The sequence below is a fragment of the Mus caroli genome, chromosome 11, assembly GCF_900094665.2.
Source record: "Mus caroli chromosome 11, CAROLI_EIJ_v1.1, whole genome shotgun sequence".
NCBI classification, from domain to species: Eukaryota; Metazoa; Chordata; class Mammalia; order Rodentia; family Muridae; genus Mus; species Mus caroli.
The window spans coordinates 77,066,254-77,077,761 of NC_034580.1; the positions used below are offsets into that span (position 1 = coordinate 77,066,254).

Genomic DNA, 11,508 nt, shown 5'->3' on the forward strand with positions numbered 1-11,508 from the left:
GCGGGTGTTGTGGGTAGCTGGCGAGTGTCAGCCGACCCTGCGCCCCAGCTGCCCCGGTGCTTTTCTGACCGGATGAGGCTTGTGGCCCTATGTAGGCCGGATTTCTAAGAATGCATTGTTGAGATTGGGCTGGCATTGGTACTGAAGAACTGGCTATTATTGCTGTGACCAGTGGGTCCAGGGATCTAGCTGCTCTGCACCTCAGTGTCTCACCTTTGTGTAAGAGGAGAGTTGATAGCCTTTAAAGGGATATGTGAAATAATGAAGCAATGGGAGCACTTCAAATAAAGACATTTGGGGCCAGGGAGATTGCTAAGTGGTTAAGATCACTCGTGCAATCATGAGGACAGGGTTTGGGCCCCAACACCAGAATAACTAGTCAGGCATCAATGTCTGTACCCCCAGCTTCGTGATGTGGGGGTGTGGAGGGAGGGGAATTGGGAAATCACAGCAGAGAAAACATGGACTTCATGTTCAAGGAGAGACTCTGCCTCAAAGAAATAGGAGAGTAACACCACTTGACACCAACTTTTGACCTTTGTGTTCCCATAAGTGCATACAGTACACACACACACACACACACACACACACCAAAAACAAGCAAACAAGCAAACAAAAAATACCCTGAGAAGTCTGGGAACACTTGGAAAAGGGCCCCCTTTCATAAATGATTTTACAGAAGAGGAAGATAATTTGATTTCTCTACATCTCAATTTTCCTCTTTTAACTAGAACACCTGCTACCTGGGTCATTTTAGACTTTACATGTTAGTGTTGTAACAGCTTTCTGTTCCTGAGAGACCCTTGAGAGCAGAGGTCCTTCTTTGGTTCTGTTTTGTACATGGTTAAACTAAACGTTCTAGTTTGTTTTCTCATAAACACCATGCCAAAACAAAAACAAAAACAGAAAAAAACAAAAACAAACAAACAGAAACCAAACAACAACAAACAAGCAAATAAGCAAAAACCTTAAAGAAGGGAATGTTTAAATAGGCTTATACTCATCATTGAGGGAATTCAGAGTAGAAACTCAAGCAGGACCTGAAGCAGAAAACATGAAGGAATTCTGGTTACTGATTCTATTGTTCATTTTGCTATCTTTTTTACACAGGTCAGGACCCCTTACACAGGCAGCGTACTTCACAATATGGGCAGAGCTCTCCTATGCCGATCATCACTCAAGACAATTCCTCATAGACATGGCCCATCTTATAAAGACAATTTTTCAGTTGGGATTCCCTCTTCCCTGGTGGCTCTAGCTTCTACCAAGTTGACAATAAAATTAACCAGTACACAAAGGCAAGTATGGTAGAGGACTCACGATATAAGAAAGGAATCACGGGAGCGGCAGTAGAGCCATCTACCCCTGAAGTGCATAGCAGAACCTTGGAGTTTTCATCTCTGGTCCCAGCTCTCAATTCTTTCTCTTTTTTGTTTTCTTTTAAAGAAAGGAATAAAATAAAATGCACGTCTATGTTTCTTTCAAGGCTCTCATGGGAAAGCAAGGCTCTCTTGCTTTCTTTTGTTTGTTTTAGATTAAATCCGTGGCCCTGTGTGTGCTAAACAAGCATCCTACTGCTGAGCTGCAACTCGGCCCCATGACTTGTACACAGTAGACATGGTCTGTAATTGAGAAAAAATCAAAGCCAAGAGTCCCAATTCCAGTGACCCTTCCCTGCTTTGATCTCAGCATTCCTCAGAATAACACGGAAGAATCCAAGATTGTGTTTTCCTACTGAGGGACCCACTGCCTGTGCTTCTCTGACGAAGCGCCTCCCCCACTGTTCACCGGAAATGTCCAGGTCCACAGGTTCACAGTCCACAGGTCAGTGGACTGTCTTTCCTGATGACTGCTGGGAAGCAGAGAAAAGGAAGACCAGGGGAGCCCCGCTTCTTACTCTCACACTTGCCAGGAAAGGCCAGGAAGTTAGATGGGACAGCTGTGAACTTGGAAGTCTCTGTATTTATTTTATTTATTCCCATTGAGGTTTCTGGATTGCTATCAAAATCCAGAGCTCAGTGAGAAAAGAAGATAAGTAAGTCACTCTACAATACCCACAACGGAACTCTAGCAATATTCCTGTTAAGTGCATAGTCACTTAATGACGCCATCCAGGCACCTCTGACATCAGGAATGTTCTAAATATCTTACATTACCACAATTTCTGGAATTCCAGATCCCACCCCACTCCCCCAGTGAGCAACATGGGAATTTCTAAAAACCATCTTTAGGGTATGCTGTCTTCCTTGTAAGCAGTGGGAAGTCTGGGAGGCAAGCAGAGAAAACCATCTGCCCAGACACAGTCTCTTTCTAATGCCCCCGCCAACCCCCACCCCACCCCACCCCAGCTCGGTCCACAAAATTCACTCTATGTCCTAATATCAAATGCTTAACTGCCAGGCACTGAGAACCTATGGAGATCTGGCTACGCTTTCAAGTATTTTCTATATTAATGAGTTTAATCCTCATAGCAGCCAGCTGAGGTAGGCTTAATTATGCTTCCCATCTTAGCCTAGTAGAGGAAGCATAGACAAGCTACCCATAGTATGATGCTTATCAGCGACAGAATCATGTACCAATTCAGGCATCCTGGATCCATGTCCTCATGGTGCTAGTCACCTGGAACTGATTAGCAAGGAATGAAAGATTGAATGTTTTGTCTTCTATGTGGTCGCCTTTTAGGTAGTTGCTGATTAATTTCAGATGGAACTTATAGGCCAGCAAGAGCACTACAGTCCAGTCCTTAGGACAGACATCACTGGTTGACCACAGGATTGACTTTTTTTCTAACCCTAATCCTTTTAAACACATCTTCCCATGTAACCTTTATGGATCAATCAATTTGGTGTGGGACTGTCCCAGAAAAGCTGGGAACCAACCATGAGGTGCCCCTGTGTTCACATTCAACACAGTAATTTACTGCAGCTGCTGTATTTAAGGCGTTGCCTCTCCTCACAGCTGCTCATCTGTGGGAGAGCCAAAGGCTCCCACAGATGAGCATAGCGGTTCATATGTTCCATGTACTTGATGTTTTGAAGTCACCTTGTCTGCTGTGTGTTCTGAGATTGACGGTAAACTAGAAGGCTGTCTTTCTCTGTGCTCTTTGAATCCTTGGGGTATGAAGACATTAGGCACCTGCTCTATTGCTCGCAGACCAGTTCTGGGACAATGTATTTGATATAGAGGAGTTTGTTTTGATTTGATTTAGTAAAGGGCTTTTAGCAGCTAGGCAAATCACCTTAAAATGCTGGAAAATCCAAGGTCAAAGGTGAGAGTAAGGAGGTGGATATAACCCAAATCCACTGTATGCATATGTGAAATTCTCAAAGGAGAAAGGAAAATGCTTCATAAAATGAGCTTTCTTTTGATTTGGTGACTGTGGTGGTTTCAATTAAGAATGGGACCTATAGGCTCATGTGTTTGAATACTTGGCCATGAGGAACACTACTTGAAAAGGACTGGAAGAGGTGCTCTTGTAAGGATAGGTGTAGCCTTGTTGAAGAAGGTGTGCTGATGAGGGTGGGCTTTGAGGTTTCTAAAGCTCAAGGCAGGCTCAGTGTCTTGCTCTTTGTGATGCCTACAGACCCAGATGGAAAACTCCCAGCTACCTCTCCAGCACCGTGTCTGCCTGCATGCCACCATGCTTCCCACCATGTTGATAATGGCCTAAACCTCTGAAACTGTAATCCAGTCCCAGTTAAATATTTTCTCTTTATGAATTGCCATGGTCATGGTGTCTCTTCATAGTAATAGAACTCTAAGGCAATAACCTAAATAAACATTTTTCACAAGAATACAATATCACTAAATTAAAAACTTATACTGGTCTGGAATGTTTTTTATTTCCTGAAAGCCTTTTCTATGGTAATTCTCATTTATGAATGATATATGGTTCTTGAAAATCATAAAAACTTGTTAATTTTTATTTTTATTTTAACTATTCTTCTTTTATTTTCAAATGAGTACCAAACTCTTGTTTCTTATCCTCAATCAGTCTAGTTTAATTGAGGCACTTGTCAAATTCTTTGTTGCTAATATGGAATACTAAATCTGAAATAGAATATGTGTCCAAATGTTTTCTGCAACTAATAACCTTTATTTATATATTTTCAGAGGTCTTTGGACAGGAACAAAACTTGCTACTTTATTTATCAAAAGAGGTTTTTGGAATGACTATATTCAACTGACACTCCTGCTGGTGACCGCACAGAAAGTGGCAAATCAAAGAGGTGGCTGTTATTGACCTCATTAATTTTGTATGCATTTTTCCAAAATTGTATTCCTTTGCAAAGCCCATAGAGGTATAGCGGCATCTTGCTGTCTTTGGTTTCCTGGTGTTTCTATTTGTGTGAGCATTAGAAGTGCTTTGCCTGAGGACTCCAGGCAATCAGAGCAGGTTGCTATCAGCTGGTATTTTGGTTTTTAAATATTTTAAATATTTGCTCAGTCCTGACTTTTTCCTTCATTTTAATCTACCATCTTCTAAATCAGTGAGGTATGAACATCAAATTCACTTAGGTGTTTGTACTGAAATAAAGATTCGAAGGGTCATGCTTTTGTTAGAGGGAGTTAAGGACAGTAGGAATTAGCTTATTTTTTTTTCTCTTTCCTTGTTTGTGGTGGTTGTTGTCTAGTCAGGGATGTCAGGGCTCTTGAAGTGCTGCACCAGGGGTTGAGAACAGCAAGCAGGAGCAGAACAGCAAGAGGCTCCGTACAAAAGCACAACATAGACATGGCACAGAAGCACTACAAAGGCAGCAATGGGTTCTGAGTGAGATCGCTCCAGAGTCTCATCATATTCCCTGGGGTTCCTTCAGAACGTCCAGCAAGTGGAGTTAGTCCATAGGGCAGCGGACTGTTGGATAGATTCCTGCTTTGATTGGCAGGCTTAGGTTACCTAAGGCTTTACTTGCTGCATACTGTTCTTCCCCACAATGCACTGGAATTTCATATGTACATCCAATCATGCATGGGATGACAGAGAGTTTTCCCTAAACGTTCATTCTGGGAACATAGCTTGCCCATCCAAGCCAGATGCACTCCTCCTCCTAATTCCAGGATGCATACTGAGATGTCCTTGAATAACTTCTAACCAGTGAAAGTTGGGTGGGGTGCTAAGGAATTGCCAGAGATTATCAGGGCAGAGAAACCAGTTTCCTGCATAACTTTGGACAAGGATGTATATGTAGCTTGGTACAAGTGGTGGTCCTGAATTGCCAACCACCTGGTGTGTATGTGTGTATGTGTGATCTGTCTGTCTGTCTGTCTGTCTGTCTGTCTGTGTGAAGCTCAAGCCAAGTGTGATCTTAGTTTTCTAAGCTGTCCCTACACTTGCTGCTTCCCACAATGCTAAGTTCCTGGACACTAAGATTGTATGACCATTGAATTACATCATAAAGAGGGCAAGCACAACTAGCATGCCCTGTTTTCTGAGAAGGGCTCTTCTGGGACTCCAAAATCCTCCAAAACACCAGGTGAACAGGAACCAGGACTGCCTTCCACATGTCATCCCCTGGCTTCTTTGTTCTACTGCACAATGATCAGTCGCATTTCATAATCTCACAATCTCTTCAGTTTTCACTCCCATCCACTAACAGATGCCAAGTCCCTCCCACGGTTTTGTGTTTCTTCTATTTGCTGTCTTTCCAGGAGCTGAGAGTGTTCCACTGCTCAAGACCCCTCCTTCATGACCTTGTGCAGGCAGTCTTCTCTGGAAGCTTCCACCCACTCTGCTCCCTATAAAGGTAGTCGGGAGAGCCTACAGAGCCCAGAGGCTGAGATCCACGCAGTAACTTCCATCTGTCTCCCTCCACCATGCAGAGCTCCACAGCGCTTCTATTCCTGCTGCTCACGATCACTTCCTTCACCTCCCAGGTGCTGGCTCACCCAGGTAAGTCCCCTCTAACCTTTGAAGGAAGCCAGGCATTTCTCAGCCATATAGCGCCGAGACTCTTCAGAGACTTGCTGCTAACCCCACCATTCAAAGATGGGATAAGAAACCCCAACCAGTAAAACAGCCAGAACTGATATTGGTCCACATTCATATTTCTCTTTCTGTCTTTTGACTGTCTGTCTCTGTGTCTGTCGCTCTGTCTCCCACTCCCTCTTCCCCTTCCTTCTCCCATCCTTTCTCATGACTACTGAGGCAGGTGCTAAGTGCATCCACACAGTCAGCTTTCCTCACATTTCTGAGTATGACAAAGTGAGCATTTGGATAGTAATGAAATGGAAGGTCCTATTTTGGGGGAAGAGTTTCTGCAGGGCTCTAAGAGAGCAACAGTGGCAAAGCAGGAGGTCCTGAGACACAGTCTCAAATGGGTGCATCTTTGCTGTGTTTGAGAACCTGTTGTAGGTGTTTGCACACTCATGCATGCTGCAGTCACAGCTAATCCAAATCAAATCAACAAGGGCCAACTTCTTGCCCATAGCAAACAATAATAACACATGGGCTCAGCATCTGTACTGTATACTCAGGTTCCCAGACTGCCTAGGAGAGCAAAGGAAAAAAGTGTCTGCTTTGCAGGCAACACGTGCAAGCTCAGAAGTATCACATGCCGTTTCATCTTCTCCCATCCTGACCAAACTGGTTAAAACCTCCAGCCAACAAAAGAGACAAGAGCCTAACCTCACTTGTGTCCAGCAAGCAGAGAGTGGAGAATGTTTGATGACTGGCTCTGAGACTTGCATTGCTGTGTTGCTCCTCTTAATGACAGCAATAGGGTATCAGAGTGTGGGGCCTTTTCTAGCCCCTTTCTTCTGGCCTAGAGAAAACGATATTTGATGATCATGTTTATGGTTTTGAATGAGTGATATTACTAGGTACATAGCAAGCCAGTGTTTAAAAAAAGAGGGAGGGGGATGGGAGGGGAGGGGGAAGGGGATGAGGGAGAGGGAGAGGAAGAGGGAGAGGGAGAGAACAAAATATTAGCTCTAGTGCTCAAAATCTTCAGCCAAAATAGACTAGGGAAGTCCTTTTAAAGAAGTCACCTGGGGTCCCCAGTGGATAGAGTCCCTCAGGTGAGGTTGGAGCTCATCACATCCATCTGAAACTGGCTGGGAAGTTGAGCAGGGAATCCACTTTGACTTTTCTTTCATGGATGTGCTTCCCACAGCTGGATGGCTGAGTTTTCTTTCCCAAGGCAAGCGCTTTTATATCTTGGGATAAATGATAATAACCTCTTTTGGCAATCATTCAGATTTTTAACTATTTTTAGGGGTATAGTATTTTCACTCTTGGGTGTCTGGCTCTTCCCTCTGGCTTGTTGCAGAGTTGGGGTGAGTCCATCCCAAGTTAGAGCTCTTGAAGAGCCCCCTGAGACACACATGTTTTGGTGTGAAATTGAGTAGGGGAACCAGCTTGTAAGTGAGCCCAAACAGCACAAAACAATTTAGTAATATAATGTACATTGTGTCTACCTTTAAATTATCTTTATGTTGATATATGGCACTGCTAAGAGTCCAGTCTCTGGAGATTCTGTGACCTCTTCCATCAAGAAGATTGGTGACTTAGAGGAATTCCAATATCCAAGTCCTGGCTGAATTTAGAGGCCAAAGGCTAAAATACTGGCTCTTGTTTCCCAGGCCCTTGTCTTGGCTGATGTAGGGCCTCCAAGCTGTGGTTGCTGAACACCCTGGAGGGCAGCCATGCCATTCCTACAATGTTAACTTTTGTATAACACTTAGATAACACTTAAACAAAGAAAATGTTAAGGAAATCCTGGTTTTGCTAAAGTATAGTTTTCATAAGTATGAACCAACCTAAAAAATGTTAGCAAATCACAAACAACTACTTGATTAGACATGCATATTTTGGCTTTTGAATCAGTTTTTGTAAATGTGACCATGAGCAGAGCAATATCGGTAGGAATTTTAAGAACCTTCAGTCATCAAACATACATGAATCTTTAAATCCCATCCTCCAAACACCTTGCACAATCTACGCAGACCTCTTGTAACTTGGATCTAAGCTTTTTTTTTATTTTGTCTTATCACACAAAATCCATTTACTTTTAAATTCTTAACTCATTTAATAAAAAACGTAATCTCATATTTACATTCTTTAAACCCTCCCTCTCATCTAGTTACTTAAACAATTCATTTGTTTGAATAAGAGTTGACTGCAAACTATATACAAGCTACTGTGTAGCAAATGAGCATTATCTGACCCCACATATTATTAAACGATTGAGCTTTTGGGTGTGGGCTTGATTGTTTGTTTGTTTCTATTGTTCTCAGACAAACTTTCTTAGCACTTGAATTCTACTTCTTCTCCTTCTGGTCCCAGTCTTGAGAAAGCTCTTGCATGGTTTCAAGAGCCTCCAGGGAAATCAATGACGTTGATCAGTGAACACTCTTTGTAAACAAGAAAAGGCTGAATAAAATGTTCACAGAGAGACAAAATCTTTGTAGTTTTGGGTACAGAAGATGGCCGTTCCCTTGTTCTAGTGGTAGGCAATTGGGAAGCCAGGTGTCTGTGGGTGTGTCCTTTCTCCTTCCATCATTCCACAACTGGTCTGTCCTTGCGTTGTGTTCTTTCTGTCTCTCTGTCTCTGTCTCTCTGCCCCTCTCTCTCTGCCTCTCTCTCTCTCTCTCTCTCTCTCTCTCTCTCTCTCTCTCTCTCTCTCTCTCTCTCTCCTCTTTTAAGAGTTACTTCTTTAAAACAGAAATAGTAATTCACAGCCTGCTGCCAATGTCAATTATATACCGTATGGTCTGGGGAATTTTTTTTACAGCCACACTTAAATTTTGAATGAGTGAGTATATTTATTAAATACATAGCAAGCAAATAAAATAGCAAAAATAAAAGGATGACAGAGAGAGAAGGAGAGAGAGAGAGACAGAGAGACAGAGAGACAGAGAGAGAGACAGAGAGAGAATATGACATCAGATCAAGGGCTCAAAACACTCCATGGAAATTGAATTGGTGATCCCTGTTGAAGCTGTCAATTGAAGTTCTCAGTCCAAGGAGTCCTGGAAAGAGTAGAATGCCCTCCCCAGAGAGCAAATTAATAAGAAAAAGGTGACATCGTCACATCGAGGGCTTAAAACCAGCAGAAATTGGCTGAGGCAGCCCTTGAGACAGTCTCACTGAGAATTTCTCCATGGCTGAAGCCTCTCCATGTACCGTTAGTGAGTTTTCCCTCTAGCTGTTCTCTGGGGCTCATGATCTCTTCTCCTGTTCTCTGGTGTGGAGTCAGATATCATCTCCTTACCAGACAAATCTTGGGGAAATTTGACATAAACATACTTAGGTCTGAAATGGAGGATAAACCTGCTTCTGGAGCCAGCTTCTCAGAGCTCAACAATATATCATAAATTACCAGTATAATATAACCCCTTGTCAGAGATGATGGGTCCCCACTGTGCTGAAGACCGTGGGGAGGGGGACACACAATGTCAAAAGTACAAGGTTTCATGATTTTACCTCTACCCTTGATGCATCCCTACCTTCTCCTGACTTCCTTCCTTCTTGATTGTAAATACCCACTGACCCCAGATGATTCTTCCTGTCCATTTCCTTCTCCCAACATTTAGGCTCCATCCCAACTTCCTGCTGCTTTATCATGACCAGTAAGAAGATCCCCAACACACTACTGAAGAGCTACAAAAGAATCACCAACAGCAGATGCACCCTGAAAGCCATAGTGTGAGTAGACACCACACCCTACCAAGTGTATACACACATACACACACACAAACACACACACACACACACCTCAGGCCCCAAACTAATTTCCCAGGTACACACTAAAGATCTGTATCCCAGTTAAACAATCGATTTGAGAATTGTAACCCAGCCCGTGAGCTTTGACGGCACATGTTTATTCCCAGATCTCTGCTTCGGAGCTGGTTCCTGGCTATATTAGTTCTTTTAGGTCAAGAGAAAAGATCTCTTTACTGGGTCATCAAGAGCAGGAGCCAAGCCTGGAGTCCCATCCCTCCTCTGACTGTCATGTTATACAGTGACCTCTGCACCCCATAGCAAATTATCCTGGGGTTGAGGAAGAAAGGGGAGAATTTCCAGAGTATCCTTCTAACTGGCTTTTTTTTTTTCTCTTCTACAGCTTCAAGACCAGGTTGGGCAAAGAGATCTGTGCTGACCCGAAGAAGAAGTGGGTCCAGGATGCCACAAAGCACCTGGACCAAAAACTCCAAACTCCAAAACCATAAACAACCTCCTCTCTTGACACTAACCCAGAGCCTAAGAACTGCTTGATTCCTTCTCTTTCCTGAGATGTGCTCTGAGGGAGTATCAGCACCAGTCTCCCAAGGACTTGGCTTCATGTAGTTCCAGATGGGACTGGAAGTCATTATGTTTGCTGAATTAAATCAAACTCAAAAGATTGTGTAATTTCTTGCATATGCAACATCTTAAAAGGGGGGCATGAAAGGAGATGTGGGATTATTGAGGAACAGAATGGGACGAGTTAGGGGTAACTGAGGATAATAGCAGCTTATACACATATACGAAAACGTCTATTGTTTTGCACAATTAATATACTCTAATTAAAATTAATATACACTAACTAAAATGTTAATATTTAAAGACATGTTACATTTAAGAAATTGAAGTTTTAAAGCATAATTTAATGGATATCAGTCCTTTTTGTTATTTTGTTGTTTGTTTGCTTGCTTGTTTGAAACAGGGTCTCACTGTTTCACCCTGACTGACCTGTAACTCACTGTGTAGAGCAGGCTGACCTCAAACTCACAGAAATTTACCTGCCTCTGCCTTTAAAGTGCTACCATGCCAAGCCAGAATGGTTTTTATTAGAATATACCAATTATATATAATAAAATATTTTACTACAACATTTTCTTAACATTGTCATTTTTAAGATCTAAAGCTTTGAGGAGACTCCTGTCCATCTGTCAGTCCTGACTAAATCCTCTTGTGACCTTCTCCCCATTTACAGTATAAAGGCCATCATGTAGAAGTGTTTTGTATTTCCAGGAGGATATTAGGCAGAAATGAATTTGCTTGAGCATTTTTTAAAATCCATGCATATCTTACTGTCTTATTACCATTGCAGGGGAGTGTGTGTGTGTGTGTGTGTGTGTGTGTGTGTGATCTTGTTCAGCTGGGGTGGGGTAAACTGGAGTTAGGGAGAACTGTTTGTGAGGTGTGGCTGCATTCCTTACAAAATGACTCTTTTGGTTTGGCTAGTATTTATTAAAATCCAGATATTCTAGTCTGTTCCTAGGATTTTTGCTCCATCAGCAAGCAAGATCTTAACTACACACACACACACACCCTGAGTCAGTCACGCTGCAGGAGACCTCCACTACACCTGTGCTCAGCTCTGGTATTCCTGCTCCTATGCGCAAGGTTCCAACTCCATAGCCCTCAGTCTTTCTGTTGGCGCCCTCCACCATGATGTAATGTTATTCTTGTCCAAAGTCTCCCCTGTGACCTTTTACAACCATCTGTGTTAATCTCCCCCTTCGACTATACTGCTGTGTCTTGCAACACAGACCACACAAACTCCACAGTCATCAAAAGCACAG

General features: G+C 42.8%; 1 protein-coding gene across 1 annotated transcript; it reads left to right on the forward strand.

Annotated features, from left to right (window-relative positions):
* Positions 1-5,679: 5,679 nt before the first annotated feature.
* Positions 5,680-10,811, forward strand: LOC110305193 (eotaxin). The gene is made up of 3 exons (XM_021177015.1): positions 5,680-5,890; positions 9,535-9,646; positions 10,065-10,811. The coding sequence occupies exons 1-3, from the start codon at positions 5,815-5,817 to the stop codon at positions 10,168-10,170; spliced, it is 294 nt and encodes a 97-aa protein (XP_021032674.1). The 5' UTR covers positions 5,680-5,814; the 3' UTR covers positions 10,171-10,811.
* Positions 10,812-11,508: the final 697 nt, after the last annotated feature.